The sequence below is a fragment of the Hordeum vulgare genome, chromosome 3H, assembly GCF_904849725.1.
Source record: "Hordeum vulgare subsp. vulgare chromosome 3H, MorexV3_pseudomolecules_assembly, whole genome shotgun sequence".
NCBI classification, from domain to species: Eukaryota; Viridiplantae; Streptophyta; class Magnoliopsida; order Poales; family Poaceae; genus Hordeum; species Hordeum vulgare.
In genome coordinates, this window is record NC_058520.1 from 35,018,228 (window position 1) to 35,034,617 (window position 16,390).

The window sequence follows — 16,390 nt, forward strand, 5'->3', positions numbered from 1 at the left end:
TCAATTATTGGTTGAAGGTCTTCCCTACGCAGTTTGTCATAGTGCAAAGGCACACCCAAGTATTTAATAGGGAAAGTCCCAACCTTACAACTAAAAATTTGGGCAAAAGATTTAGTCATCTCATCCTCAATGTTGATAGTCAAAAGATCACTCTTATGAAAATTGATTTTCATCCCAGAGAGGTTTTCAAAGCAAGATAGGATCCATTTAAAGTTTCTTGCTTTTTCACAAGAATTTTCTAGGAAAAGCAGAGTATCATCAACATATTGCAAGCTGGTGATCCCTCCTTTTATTACATGAGGTAGAAGCCCCGAAATGCCTTTGCCACCAACAAAGCAGGGGCCAGTCACATCATTAATACAGACACTAAACGTACACCTTAGTAGAACACTTTTGATCTAGGAGATCCATTTGGCCCCAAATCCCCTAGACTCTAGCATCTCAAAAAGAAACTCCGAGCTAACTCTATCATAAGCTTTCTCGTAGTCTAATTTGAGCACAAGCCCCTGAGTTTTGGACTGTTTGACTTCATGAATCACTTCATGAGCCAGCACCACATTCTCAGGAATAAATCTTCCTTTGATGAAAGCAGTTTGATTGGGAGAAATTATTCTATCCCCAATAGGGGACATTCTAGTAGTCATTGCTTTAGTCAGAATCTTAACTGCACAATTTCCAAGGCTAATAGGTCTGAACTTCTTCATATCCTTGGCATCTACTTCTTTAGGAATTAAAATTAGGGCAAAGTTCAACTTATAGATGTCGAGCTTCCCTTCTTCAAAATCTTTCACTAAAGCCATAAAGTCAGCTTCAATCACCTCCCAAAAGGATTGATAGAACAAAAAAGAAAGTCCATCAGGCCCTGGAGCACCATGTGCATAGGATGTGAATATGGCCTTTTAATTTCATCCTCAGATAATGTTTTTTGTAAAGTCTCATTTTCCTTAGGAGTAACCATCTCTTCTTCCTTCCAAAAGGAATGACCCAAGCTAATATTATGTTTATGCTCATAACCAAATATGTTTTTATAGAAAGAAGTGGCAATTTCCAGAGTGAACTGGACCATCATCACCATTCAATTCATATAAGTGGTTCTTCCTATGACGATGGTTAGCTAACGTGTGGAAGTATTTATTATTCTTGTCACCACCTTTGATTCTCCTATCTCTGGATCACTGCAACAAGGCAGTTTCTTCTTCCCTCCAGATTTCCTCTCATTCTTTCTTAATCTCCTCCATACGATTCTTATCATTAGCGTTTAAACGATTGGTTTTCGAAAACACATCAAGGATGTCAAATTCTTGTAAAAGAACTTTTTTCTTCTTTTTCATAGCAGCCTCTAAATTGATACTCCAGCCTTTAATCTTTTTCCATAAAATCCTAGTCTTATTCATCCAGTTATCGATAGCCTTACCCAAACATGTTGTACTAGTCCGGGTTTTACGAACTAGCTCTTTAAAGTCAGGTTGGTCAAGCCACCATTCTATGTGTGTATATATCACCTCGTTTCTTCTTTTGTAAGGACTAGCAAAAATGTCCGTGCGTTGTAACGGAAGAAAAACTATCAGGTTATGCAGGTGTGATAGATATAAAAAGGTATGAATCTAATGCAATAATGGCATAAAGATTTTTGAAATCTTATTTCACAAAGTATATCTGAGTGATGTCATGATGAGATAAGGCACTTTTAAAATGTAATTCCACAAACTAAAAATATGATGCTCATCGCGGCTTGATTTTTTAAGGCGTTAGAAAAAAATATTTTATGGCTGAGCAAACTGCAAAACACGGAAACCTTTTTTATCCGACGTGAGGGACTAAATAAAATCAGAAAACGACCTCTACAGGTTTCCAAATAAAACCTTTATGTAAGTGACGGTTAGTTATGTTCATTATTAACAAATGTGTTTTAATTTTTACAAACATTTTCTAAAAGTTGATATACATGTTTTCCAAATTCCTGAATATGCTTTGAATATCGGATCATTTTAAAAAATCATGAACTTTTTTTATTTCATGACAATTTATTTGAAATCGTGATTTGTTTTATAATTTGTGAGCAATTTTTGAACTCATGAACATTTTATGAATTGCCGAATATTTTTTAAATACACAAACAGTTTATCATTTTCCTACTTTTTTCAAATTGGCAACTTTTTTTTGTTCTTTTGAAATTTGTAATTAATTTAGAGAAGAAAAAACCAAAACAGGAATAAGAAAGTAAAGAAAAAAAATACTAAACAGGTTGCCTTGATCTGCACATGGGCCGGCTCATGCATAAGAGTGGAAAAAGGTCATAAAATGTGCTTTGAATATCGGATCATTTTAAAAAATCACAAACATTTTTTATTTCATGACAATTTATTTGAAATCGTGATTTGTTTTATTATATGTGAGCAATTTTTGAACTCATCAACATTTTATGACTTGTCGAATATTTTGTAAATACACAAACAGTTTATCATTTCTCTATATTTTTCAAACTGACAAATTTTAAAAATTTTGTTATTATGAAATTTGGAAATAATTTAGAGAAGAAAAAACCAAAACAGGAATAAAAAAGTAAAGAAAAAATAATAGAAAGTAGAGAAAAAGTGGTGAGAACAAAGGATCGAACCCTGCTATCTAAGGTCTAGGCTTGCAGCTGTGACCATCACGCTACTCTTCTATTACTGGTCTTTCAAAATATCAGTCCTTTAAAAACATAACACAGGGTGGCGATTTTTAAAATCCAAAAAATGAACAGGTTTTATAATTACAGATGACATTGGTGGGTAATTTTTATCAAGTTTAGAGGTAATTTTAATGACGGACGACAGAAATAATAGGTGCTTTATTATTAGGGAGAGATATAGGGTCTGTTTGGTTGAAGACTAATTTTACCAAGCCAAAGTGGGCAAGCCATCAAAGTGTGGCAAGCCACAGAGTGTGGCTGAAAAAACGAATGCCAAATTTTAGCAAATGTTGGCAAAAAATTTGACTCCATAACAAATGGGTCATAAGGACAATAAAGTGTGGCAAGCCAAAGTATGGCAAAAACCAAACATATGCCAACTAAACTGTGGCTGATAAATTTTGATTGGCAAAGTGTGGCTGGGAACCAAACATACCCATGTTGTTTCTCGTTTTCAAACATGGTTTTCACATAGTTTTCATGATAACCTCATCTCCACTGTATAATTAATGTATTTTGTCTCGTTTATTAATTAGAGCGGAGCAGTGATATATATAAACAATTACTAAAATACATCTGCATTGGTGCAAAAAATAAATTCAAAAATTAAACATGCATCGAGATTATTTCCCACGTGCTTGCGCAGGAGCTGTATAAATAAAGTCAAGGAGAGCAACTTGGGTACGCCATTTCCTTCTGCGGTTTGACACTGTGACTGCCGACTGGTCTTGGAGACCGGCGGCACAAGATTCCCCTTTTCTTCTCTGAGCTTCCTGCTCTGCTATCCAACGCGAAACGGGAATAATGGCGGCGCCGTCGCAGGACGCGCCGCTCCAGCTCAACACCGTGCAAACGGACCAGCCCCTCGCCACCGTCAACCGCCTCCTCGCCGCCCTCCACGTGGCGCTCGCCGCCGCGGCCATCGCCCACCGCGGCGCCCACGTGATGCTGGCGGCCGACCTGGCGCTCCTCTTCCTGTGGGCGCTGTCGCAGGCGCCCATGTGGCGTCCCGTCTCCCGCGCCGCCTTCCCGTCCCGGCTCTCGCGCGCCGCCCTCCCGGCCGTGGACGTGATGGTGGTGACGGCCGACCCGGACAAGGAGCCCGCGGCGAAGGTGATGAGCACGGTGGTCTCCGCCATGGCGCTCGACTACCCGGGCGGGCGGCTCAGCGTGTACCTCTCCGACGACGCCGGGTCGCCGCGGACCCTGCTCGCTGCCAGGAAGGCCTACGCCTTCGCCAGGGCCTGGGTGCCCTTCTGCAGGAAGTACGGCGTGCGGTGCCCGTGCCCCGACAGGTTCTTCGCCGGCGACGACCAGCTCGACCTCGGCGGTCACCACCGCCAAGAGCTCGACGACGACATGCTGAGGATCAAGGTGCGTATATGATTGATTCAGCAGCAGTAAGAATTGCGTATACTCCTATATATGTAGAGTGATCCATTAACAGATCATGTTTACGACGGCTTTTGTTTGGGTGTACAACTTCAGCAAAGCATAGTACTTGTCGACGTCACAGACGGTTCACTGATGGCTGAGTGAGTGCTGCATTTGTCCACGGTCAGCAGACTAAACTTTGAAAATAACCTGCCGTGCTCCGCGTCTACACGGTAGTATTACAAACTCGCAGCAGTAATATTTTTGAAAGAAAACCTGCAGTATTTTGGGCTAAACCCATCATAGATCGCCAAAAATGCTAGACCTACGTAATTCTTCTACTAAATCTTACGTAACATTCCTAACTAATCCTCTTGCCCCCCCCCCCCCCCCCCCCCCCCTGCTTTTCATGGGTGTGGGGTTCTCCCACCCCTTTAATCCAATCCCAAGTCTTCACACTTTCAATTACGTAAAAATTGTACGTTAGTTTAAGTAGGTCTAGCCTTGCTGATAGATCGCGCACTGAGTTTTTATGTTTTGGCGAGACATCGCACTGATTTCTTAGCTCTAGCTTTACGTGGACATGTCTTAACAACCATTTTTTTGTGTGTAAATAATTATACGACACAGCTAAATGTCGTTTGCTCCAAACTAGCAAAACATGTGTGCCGCGGCACCCCCATGCCACGGGTAGACACATGGAGGTCAATAGACAGTCATAGGGATAGAGTCATGTTCGGACCTAAAAATAAAATAAAGGATATGAACACTTCCAAAAAAATCAAGATATATTCCAATTGCCTTGGATGAGCATTAAAAATCAGCTAATGTTGACAAATTCTGAGTGTGCATGGAACAACACCCCCCCCCCCCCCGCCGCGCGGGGTTATCCACACGTTGTTTCGTGTCTCAAAGCCAATAATCAAAGAAATACAAATCACAACATAGGCATCTAGCAGGACCATCACCATATGGCTCGATAATGGTACATAACAAAAGCATAGATAGACAGGTGGGATTCCGTAGAATAGCCAAGTCTGTGACAAGTGGTCGAGACATAAACCTGATGGAATCAAATCTGACACAATCCTAAGGAATCCTCGTCTTTTATTCCCATGAAACAAAAGGTACACATCAAAAAATAAATAAATTGTGAGAATCCTTCAAAAATCATGTAAACTCAATTAGCCTAGAAATGGGACACTGGCACAATGACGGAGCTATGTGCATTTTGTCCCCCCCCCCCCCCCCCTCAAAAGAAAAATCTAAGTGTGCACGGCACAACCTCACACACCCCCGCTAATTATGTCATTAGTTGTGTTGGCCTTGTTATCCACACACGTTGTTTCGTGTCTCAAAGTCAATAATCAGAGGAAAACAAATTACAACATAGGCATCTAGCAGGACCATCACCATATGATTCGACAATGTTACATAACAAAAGCATAGATAGGCAGGTGGTATTCCGTAGAATAGCCAAGTCTATGACAAGTGGCCGAGACATAAACCTGATGGAATCAAATTTGACACAATTCTAAGGAATCTTCATCTTTTATTCCCGTGAAACAAACGCTACACATCATAATCTGAAAATCCTTCAAAAATCATGTAAACTCAATTAGCCCAGAAATGGGACACTCACACAATGGCGGAGCTATGTGCACCCCCCCCCCAAATTTTTTTTTTCTGACTGTGCATGGCACACCCCCCCCCCCCCCCCCGCGCTAGTTACGTCACTAGTCATGTTGGCTTTGTTAACCACAAGTTGTTTCGTTTCTCAAAGTCAACAATCAGGGTAATATAAATGACAACATAGGCATCTAGCAGGACCATCACCATATGGATTGACAATGGTACATAAAAAAGCATAGATAGGCACGTGGGATTCCATAGAATAGCCAAGTCTGTGACAAGTGGTCGAGGCATAAACCTGATGGAACCAAATCAAACACAATCCTAAGGAATCCTCATCTTTTATTCCCATGAAACAAACGCTGCACATGAGAAAAATAATTGTGAGAATCCTTCAAAAATCATATAAACCCAATTAGCCCGGAAATGGGACACTGGCACAATGGCGGATCTATGTGCACTTCGAGGGAGGGAAAAAATTCTGAGTGTGCAAGGCACACCTCGACACACCCCCGCTAGTTACGTCACTAGTCGTGTTGGGCATGTTATTCACACGGTGTTTCATGTCTCAAAGTCAATAATCAAAGGAATACAAATCACAACATAGGCATCTAGCAGGACCATCACCATATGGCTCGACAATGGTACATAACAAAAGCATAGATAGACCATCACCATATGGCTCGACAATGGTACATAACATAAGCATAGATAGGCAGGTGGGATTCCGTAGAATAGCCAAGTCTGTGACAAGTGGTCGAGACATAAATCTAATGGAATCAAATCTGACACAATCCTAGGGAACCGTCGTCTCTTTATTCCGGTGAAACAAACGCTACATATCAGAAAATAAATTGTGAGAATCCTTCAAAAATCATGTAAACTCGGTTAGCCCAAAAATGGGACACTGGCACAACGGCGGAGCTATGGAGCTATGTGCACTTGGGGTGGGGGGGGGGGCGCCCCTCAAGATTAGAGAAAACATTGAAGATTTTTTTTCCAAGGGCTAAGATTGAAGAAAAAAAATTGTAATTAGCCCCCCCAATTAATCATATTTCCTGTCCTGTCCCCTATCCATTCTCTGCTAGCTCCACCACTGCACTGGCATACCCCACCAGCCATCCTAGGGTATGCTCCATCGTGACCATCATTCGTTGCTCAACCTGATGTTTCATTTCGTATTTTCATTTCTCTTTACCAACTTTTGTTGGTATTCTCCTTTTAAATTTCCTTTTTTTATATCATTTGTGTTTCCTCTTTTTAACTTAAATTCGTGAACATGTTTAGAAAAATCATGAGCATTTTTTAAGTTCTTGATCATTTTAAAGAAAATTAGGAAAAATTAAGTTTGTGAATATTTTGTAAAATCTACATTTCTTTAACTAACATAGATTTTTTTAGCCAGACGTTGCTGGGCTTTTCCCAATCACCTTTCTTATAGAGCAAAAGGTGCTAACCTTTTTTCCTTGATCGGGAGCGAACAAGGATGCGCTAATTGGACCGGCCCACTGCCCACACATCATCGTGCACCTACCGTTGGTGGCGACACCCGGGAGCTCCTATATGCCGGGTTTTCCGGTAAATGGAACGCGTGTCGAACAGAGGGTCCACTACTGGGCCGACACTGGAAGGACTCGAACACACACCCTCGCACATCAAACCACATGCAGCTAGCTACTGGAGCTGCCGCCGGCAGTTAATCATTGGTTAGCACAAATATTCAAAAACACACAGTAGAGGCAGATCTCAAACATTTATTTTTATTCTAATATTTCTTGGAACTTACGAACAATTTTGAGGTTCCTAATTTGTAAAACAAAGACATGTTTTAAAAAATTGACCAAAATTTATAGTTCTCAAATATTGTTTGACAAACATAAAGAAACCATGAACAATTTTAAATTCCTGAATATTCTTTTAATAACAAGCACATCTTGAAATTGCAAAGATTTTTAAAACATGAAACATAAAAAGAAAAAAATGGGAGAATAGAAAAAAGAGAAAAAAAAGAAAAAAAAAACAGAACATAGAAAAAACTGGTTCAAGAAACTTTCTAAAAGTGTACTAAAACCAGACAAAACCGGTTGGGAATGGTTCCCCAAACCGGGGGCATTGGAATGTTTAAACGGACTGGCCTGTTGCGTAGCTGCTTGGTTGCTTGTATGTGTGAAGCTCAGGCAGTTTGAAGCAACAAGTATCAAATAAATACCGTATTCCGCGACACCCGAGCTTGCGATATACGTCACCTTGGTTGTTTGACGCAGCAAAAATGTCACCTGGTCGTAGCAAAAAATGCATGCCGGTTGCAACAAAAAATCTCAGCAAAATTGGCTCGCTCGATTCCAGCAAAATGCCTCGCAGGTTGTAGGTTAGAGCATCTAACAGCGGCGTTAAAGAACGCGTGTACGTAAAACACTATTTTAACGCACGCGGGACGGTGTCGTGCTTCAGCGTAGACGGTCAGGCGCGTGGAAAATGGTTGCGTGTATGGGAAAAAGCGGGCGGATGCACGCTGGATTTGGGGTGCGGCGTCCAACGCGCCTATAAAATGAAGCGTCCGCCACGCACCCTTCCATCGAAACTGTCGCCCCCTCGCCTCGCCACACGTCCCTCTGCCTCTTTTCTCGCCTTGCCGCCGCCGCGCCACCATGTCGCCGCGCCGCGGGGGAACTTCGGGCTATCGCGGCGTCCGCGCACACCCCTTAGGCACCTTGTACATCGAGATCCGATCCGGCGACATGCGCCTCGGCCTCGGCACGTTCGAGACCGTCCACAAGGCCGCCCGCGCATATGACGCGGGGGCGTGGCGCCTCAACAGGCCTCGTCGGAAGATGAATTTCCCCGAGGTGATGATGACGGAGTGGGTGCAGAACCTCGCGCCTCGTCCACGGGTTGTCACAGACGAGTACCGTCGCCGGAACCGGAGACGTGAGCGCCGCCTTAGCATTGCTGAGATGGACGAGCATGCCATGGGTAGTGGCGCCGACAGTTTTCGCCGGACGTCCTCGACGAGCGCGAATCTTCGTGCAAAGGAGGGCGGAGAGGAGGGCGAAGCAAGCCACCTATCGTGAAGATAGGCGTACTCGGAAGCAAGCCGTACTCTTTCAGATGGAACTAAGGAATCGTCGATTTAGTCCTTTAATGATGAACGCTGGACTGACGCTTTCATCATAACGGAGGAATCGGACACCGGCGCGTCGGAGTCCGACAACGATGATGAGGAATAGTTTTTTATCGATTTTTTATCTATGATATGTTATATAGTTTTTTTTATCGGTTTTTACCCTTTTCTATTTATTTAGGCTATCTATGCAACTATGCTATGTATCGTTTAAAATATCCTATGATGATTAGAAATGCATGTTGAATGCGCTGAGTTTTTACTCGTGTGCTGGAATGCCGGCGCGTTACGTGCTGTAAAGTGGATTTTTATGCGAATTGTTGGAGATGGTCTTATTGGCGTGCGGTTCGCGGCATCTCGGCTCACTGCGGTGCCGGCGGCACCTCGCCCAAGCATCAACAATTGCTTCCAGCTGAATTCGAGCGCTGGTCCAGCTAATTCGGCGGGGTGCGGCCCATCCGAGCAACCAAGGCTGTAGCGACACCGACGGCATCGCCCTGACATTTGTTTTTCTTCCAACTTTGCAGAACATGTATGAGACGTTCAACGAGGGTGTGGAGGAGGTGATGAACGACGCAGCTCTTTCTCAGAGTTGGATAAAAGCAGATCACGACGCCCACATCGAGGTAACGTTACCCTCGTTGCATTTCGAAGCCGCCGGTGCGCAGCTGATCGATAGATCGCACTAATACCCACACCATGCATGTCAGATGATGACCGACGGCAGCAACATCGACTCCGGGGACGAGGATGAGGACGCCATGCCCTTGCTGGTCTACGTGTCCCGCGAGAAGCGGAGGCCGTCGGCTCACCACTTCAAAGCCGGCGCACTCAACGCCCTCGTGAGCACCTACTGTTCGGCCATCGATCATCTTACTTGTTAGAGTTGATCTCATCTTTTACTTGTTACAATATGTGCAATGCAGCTCCGGGTGTCGAGCCTGATGAGCAACTCGCCGTACGTGATGGTGCTGGACTGCGACATGTACTGCAACAGCAGGAGCTCCGTCCTCGAGGCCATGTGCTTCCACCTCGACGGCCGCCGCCCCGCCGACCTCGCCTTCGTGCAGTTCCCTCAGATGTTCCACAATCTCAGCAGTAGCGACATCTACGCCAACGAGCTCAGGTCCATCTTCTGGGTAAGAAGAATCAATCAATCTTCCCTACAGTTTTAACTAGTATATGTACGTTGAGTAAATCTTGGTTCATGCATGGACCGATCGACCGGCTGCAGACGCGGTGGAAAGGTTTGGACGGCCTCCGGGGCCCGATCCTCTCCGGCACCGGCTTCTGCGCCCGAAGAGACGCCCTCTACGGCGCCCGGCCGGCCAGCTCGCAGGGTCAGTTCTCCGGCATGGAGGTCGGCGAGCTGAAGAGAAGGTTCGGCGTCTCCAATGGTCACATAGCGTCGCTGCGCCGGTCGGCCGGGAACGGGAGCACGACGGTTGCGCGTGATGTTCTCCCACAGGATGCAGAGTTCGTGGTGTCCTGTGCGTACGAGCCGGGCACGGAATGGGGCGAGGAGGTCGGCTTCTTGTACCAGTCGGTGGTGGAGGACTACTTCACCGGCTACCGGCAGCTCTACTGCCGAGGATGGACGTCCGTCTACTGCTTCCCGGCGACGGCGTCGAGGCCGCCGTTCCTCGGCAGCGTGCCCACCAACCTCAACGACGCGCTGGTGCAGAACAAGCGGTGGATGTCCGGCATGCTCGCCGTCGGCCTCTCCAGGCACTGCCCCTTCGCCTCCGCCGCCGTCTCCGTGCCTCAGAGCATGGGCTTCGCCTACTACGCCTTCATGGCCCTGTACGCCTTCCCCGTGCTCTGCTACGCCACCGTGCCGCAGCTCTGTTTCTTCCGTGGCGGCACGTCGTTTCCCGGGGCGTCGACGCCCTGGTTCGGCGCCGTGTTCGTGTCGTCGTCGCTGCAGCACCTGGTGGAGGTGTCGGTGGCGAAGCGCGGGCTGGCGGCGAGGACGTGGTGGGACGAGCAGAGGTTTTGGGCGCTCAACGCCGTCACGGGCCAGCTCTTCGCCTGCCTCCGCGTTGCCCTCAGCCTGGCCGGCGCCGGCAGCCGGGCGGTGGACTTCGACCTCACCAGCAAGGCGTCCGACGACAGGCTGTACCGGGACGGCGTGTTCGACTTCGCCGGATGCTCGGCGCTGCTCCTGCCGGCCACCACGCTCTGCCTGCTCAACGCCGCAGCGCTCCTCGGCGGGGTGTGGAAGATGGTCGGCGGGGGCGGCAGCGTGTCCGGCGAGCTGTTCCTCCTCTGCTACGTCGTGGCACTGAGCTATCCGCTGCTGCAGGGGATGTTCCTCAGGCGGGATGCTGCAAGAGTTCCAGCGCGGATCACGGCAATATCCGTCGCCATGGTTGCCGCTCTGCTTTGCTTGTTTGGTTAAGCCGACCACTTAAGTGAGACCTAACAGCATGTTTGAAACTACTCTACTTCATAAAATTAGTCATACTTCATTGTCGGTGAATACTCACAACATATGTCATAGGTAGGCTAAAGTCGGTGAAAACCGAAGGAATAAATGTGGGTGCTGGGAACGAGGTTCGTACACGCATGAAACGCACGATGTACCCAGGTTCAGGGCTCTCCGTAGAGATAATACCCCTAATACTGCTGGTGTGTCTGATGTATGGGAACAGAGTACAATGTCGCTCCTGAAGCTGTGTTGGGAGGAGGAAGAGGGGAGCAGCCGGCTCGTCTCTACCTCTCTCTCTCTCTGTGGGTTGGTGAGTGTGTAGAGTTGAATGACTGGTGAGTCATCGGCCCCTCTGCATGGGGGGCGACCGGGGGGTTTTATAGACGAACCCGCCGGCCTACAATATGGATAAAGGATACAGACGTGGGACCCGGCTGGCTGCTTCGCCGGCTGGCCAGGAGCCCACAAGGGTCTTGTCTTGTCGATCAGGGGCCCGACGGCTCCATGGTCTCGATTGCTGGTGGGACCCGCCGGCTGGCCAATGGGGCTCCCGCGTAAGGTTGACGCTGAGCACGCGTTGTCCGTCAAGCGTTGCCCCGCGAGATTCTTCATGGGCAGGCAGTACGACCGTCTCCACTGTTCCCCACGCCGAGTGCAGTAATGGAGTGGGAGTGTGACGGTCCGACACTATGCTAGGTGATGGATCAGAGCCGAGGTAGGTCAGCGGGGTGGCCGTCGACGCTCGTACCTGCCGGGCGCCCTGGTCCTGTACTTTGCTGACGCGTAGCTACCTTTAATCGTGAGGTCTCTTCCTGACCTACGATCTGATGTGACTTGTGATCCTCGGTCGGCTAGCCTGCTTGGTCAGCCGGCTCGAGGGTGGCCGTCTCCTCCTCAGTCCGGCTGGCGGGACCAGGCCGGCTCTGAAGGGGAGGCCGCCTGGATTCTAACCGGCAGGGGTTGCCTGGCCGGCCAGAAAGGTGGCCGCCTCGTCTTCCAGCCGGCAGGTGATGCCTAGCCGGTCAGAAGACTTGGGCCTTGGACATCTCCATACCTTCACGTCCATCGGGCCGGAACTGAAGGAACATGCTTGATGACCCTACCCCGGGGTTATCCCCCGACAGGAGTCCCCGAAGCTGGCGAGGCCGTCAGCCTGCTGGCGGGCGGCCTCACCGGCTTGTTGATTTGTCTTGATATTTTGGCTGTTGTTCGCGGCGAAGGACGCCGGCTTCGGAACCGGGTAGCTTCGAAGCGACGCCTCGGTCCAGTCGTAACTGGCCCGAAGAACGCCACGTGTCAGGCCCCGCCTGGCGTAATGATGGCGATTACTGCTGGCGGGACCGGGCCTGGGCCCTGGGTCCCGCAACGACGCCCCCTCGGCCACCGCGCGGGAGATCCTCTGCGGATTTACTCCGCGACGGTTGGGCTTAGGGGGGCGCTACGCCCGTAATAAGCGGAATTAATGGAGCCCGGCGCACACCGGATCTCTCCCCACGACGCTTCGTGGGGGTTTAAATGGGACGCGAGGGTTTGAAGAGGCCATTCGCCCCCTCTTCTCGCCCTGCTCCGTGCTCTCTTCCTCCTTGCTTCCTGAGAAGAAAAGCTCGCGCCCTTTGTCTTCTTCATCTTCGCCGTCTAGACCTCCGTCGACCGCTTCGAGCTCTCGCCACCCGCAGCCATGGCCGACGGATCTTCCTCGAAGAAGTCGTCGGCGCAGCAGGCGTCCTCGCAGGGGGCCTGGCTGGGTAGCGACGTCGACGAGGGGCACATCGATGCGCTTCGTCACCATCGACTGCTTCCCCCGGCCTCCCAAGTGTCGGTGCGCCTTCCCAGCTCTGAGACCGCTCCCGCACCCGCCGCGGGAGAGGTTGTGGTCTTCGTCGAGCACTTCCACCGGGGCTTCGGGCTCCCGGCTAGCTCCTTCTTCGCCGAATGGCTCCAGTTCTTCGGCCTGCAGCCGCACCATCTGGCGCCGAACGCCCTACTGCAGTTGGTCGCCTTTGTGGTCTTGTGCGAGGGCTTCGTGGGGATCGAGCCTCGCGTCGATCTGTGGCGCAGCCTGTTCTTCTTCAAGCAACAGTCCATCGCCATGGAGAAATCTGAGGCGGAGAAGCTCAAGGGGCCGCGCCCCATGACGCCGTGCGGGGCCGCATTGGTGCATCACCGCCTGAAGTCCGGCTTCCCCAGATGCCTCTGCAAGACTCCATCAAGCATTGGTAGAAGGGTTTCTTCTACGTGAAGGGCGCCGACCCGGCCCAGGACGCCCTCAACATGCCCCCGTTCGCCATCGCTCCTCCGACGGGCGGAACTGGGATGCGAAGACTCCCAAGCCGCATCCTGAGGTGGCGCTTATCTATGCCCACCTCGACATCTTGGGGAAGAGCGGCCTCCTCGGCCGCGACCTTCTCGCCACCATGGTGGTCCACCGGATTCTGCCTCTGTAGAGGCGGCCGCATCTGGTCTGCCAGATGAGCGGCCGGCTTGATCCATGCGGCTGTCCGCCAAGAGGTTCACCCCGGGCGCTGTGGCGCGACGGGTGAACCTGATCTCCACCGCCCGCATGGATGAGGGCGGGGAATGGACATGGGGGATGCCCCCGTTCAACCGGGCTCACCCACCTCCGATGGTAGCCTTACTCCGTTCTTCCCTGTTGTTTTGTCTTGGAGCCGGTGGCGCTGTCGAGCCTGGTCGAATTCCTTTTTTGTAGATGTTCAAGACCCTGCAGGGGTCCCTCTGTCAGCCTGCTCCTGACGTGGAGGTGTCCGATGCCTCCGAGATGGAGGACGAGGGTGCGATGGAGCCCCGCTCAGACTCCTCCGCCGGCTCGGAAGATCCCCTGGAGTCGGAAGGGACCGAGTCGTCTGGTGAGTATTCGCGGCACGCCGTAGCAGACTCAACGGGCAATGATGAGGAAGCCTCATTCTGTTCTGATGCAGCCTTCGAGGAAGACTCCGACGAGGTGGAGGAGGTCACCAGCTCACTGCTGACGCGTGGCCGGCGTCAAGGTGGCGGAGCGACCGCTGCTGACGAGGCAGCCGGGAAGAAGGGCAAGGGTGCCACAGCTTCCCGGCCGGCCTCTAAGCGACCGCGCCGGGTCCTCCAGCCGGGCAGCGAGCAGACGGCGTCAAGAGGCGCCGTGGCGGTGGCCGGAGGCAGGTCCCGGTAGTTGCAGGGTATGGTTTCCTCCTCTTTTCCCTTCCTCACCTTGAGACGACCTTTGTTCCTGGGAAGCTTGGCTTGACAGGGAGGCGGAGCATGCGGATGAAGACACCGCCTCCGCAGCCGAGCGGGCCGGCTCGGCAGCAGCTGATGCTGCCGAGAGGGAGCTCGAGATAGAGTCCAAGCGCCGGTGGGACACGGCTGCGGGGAAGGCCGTCGTGGGTCAGCCTCGCCCCAGCCGGGTCGAGAGGCCGACGGAGAAGCGTGCGAAGGCTAGACAGGACACCTCCGCACATGCCCGTGTGGAGGAGCCAGCTAGCGAGGCCACCTCCAGGCCGGCCCCAAGGACCGAAGGGGCCCAGCCGTCTGAACCGGCAGCCCCGGAGCAGGTGGACCTGGAGACGATCCCGGTTTCTCCCAGGGCCGAAGCGGCTCCTGACGCGCCGGTGCTGGATCTGACCGCGCCGGACGCGGCCCCTGATGCCCCAGGGGCGACCATGGATGCGCCGAACATAGCTCATCCACCTCCTACGGGGGAGGTAGCGCTGGTTGGGACGGCGCCCTAGCCGACCGTCGAGCCGGCACCAGGAGCCGGCGCGATCGTCGTTCCCCAGCATGGCCCTGTTGCGCCAAGGGCCAGGGGCCGGGCTGGGAGCCGGCCCATGAAGACATGGCGGGCGGAGAACTTGGCCCGCCTGCGAATGCCCGCCGACACCATTCTTTCCGGTGTACCGGAGCTGGTGACGCTGTTTTCCAGCGGCCGGTCGAAGGTGGAGCAGACGGCCCGCGTGGTATGCGGCGACATGGAGCGCCTGGAAGCCTGCACCCAGGTAGGCCTTGCCTTTTTTGGTTTTTCTTTGCACTTTTTTCTCTTCTCTTGACGTCAGTGGGGGCGCGACAGCGCACCCACTGGGTGCAGCCCCTGAGAATCGGGCGGGTTGATTGCCAACCGGTCCGAATCTCTTGGAGGCCTTTTTCCCTTCACAGTTTTCTTCAGTGGGGGCGCGCAAGCGCACCCACTGGGTGTAGCCCCGAGAATCGGGCTGGTTAGGCTTTTAACCAGGTCGAATCTTAATCATGTTCCCTTTCTCTCCCCTTTGGCAGGCGCTTTACGATGCTCAGGTACAGGCGTACAACGAGCTTCGGGACCAGCACTTGGGGGCTGATAGCCGGATCGCCGAGCTTGAAGCCCGGCTAGGCGAGGTTGCCGCGGAGCGTGATGCCCTGCGCGACGCCGGAGGCCGGCTCCAAGAGCAGCTGGACCTTCTTCAGGCGGAGAAGAAGGAGCTCGAGGCAGCTGGCCGGGTCGAGTTGGAGCGGCTGCGGGCCACGCTGCAGGAGAAGGAGGCCTCCTACTCTGCCGACGTGGACCGCCTCGCGTCGCTTCACCTCAATGAGGTGGACCTCAAGGACGCCGCCTTGAGGGAGAAGGATGAAGCCCTTACCCAGAAGCAAACACAGCTGGCTAAGGCGCTGGAATCCGCCGCGACCCTCCAGGAGGAAATCACCCGCCTCACTCGTGTGAGTGAGGTGCGGGAGCGCGAGGTCCTCGAGGTCTCTCATGAGACCAACGGCGCCTTTCAGCGTGGATCTCTTTTCCTTGTTTTGGGTTTGGTCTTTTTGCCGCCTCCTCCTCTTGCTGTGTTCTTACGTCCTGGTTGTCGTTGCCCTAGATCTCTTCCTCGAGACCCAGGTCGCAGCCGACACTGCCGTTGAGGTGTGCCGTGAGGAGCGCCGCGCGGCCGGGCAGGAGGTAGATACTACCTCCGGCTGGAGCGTAGAGGAGATCGGGGTGGGCCTTCAGGCCCGCCTGCACGTCCTGGGCGAGTCTGTGACTCAACTCCAGGTTGCAGGTTCGTCGATGGTGGCGGCCCTGTGGCCGGAGGGCGTGGAGCCGACGACCATGAGCCGCCTTGCCCGCTGGCTTGCAACGGGTGGAGGGCGCCTGGATGCCTGGCATGCCTCCGCAGCGCGGTCTGGGGCTTATATGGCCCTGTGC

The 16,390-nt window shown here is 51.5% G+C and overlaps 1 protein-coding gene across 1 annotated transcript; it reads left to right on the forward strand.

Annotated features, from left to right (window-relative positions):
* Window positions 1-3,359: 3,359 nt before the first annotated feature.
* Window positions 3,360-11,274, forward strand: LOC123442813 (cellulose synthase-like protein G3). Its single transcript, XM_045118961.1, has 5 exons — window positions 3,360-4,048; window positions 9,329-9,427; window positions 9,512-9,643; window positions 9,728-9,940; window positions 10,036-11,274. The coding sequence occupies exons 1-5, from the start codon at window positions 3,479-3,481 to the stop codon at window positions 11,200-11,202; spliced, it is 2,181 nt and encodes a 726-aa protein (XP_044974896.1). The 5' UTR covers window positions 3,360-3,478; the 3' UTR covers window positions 11,203-11,274.
* The last annotated feature ends 5,116 nt before the right edge of the window (window positions 11,275-16,390 follow it).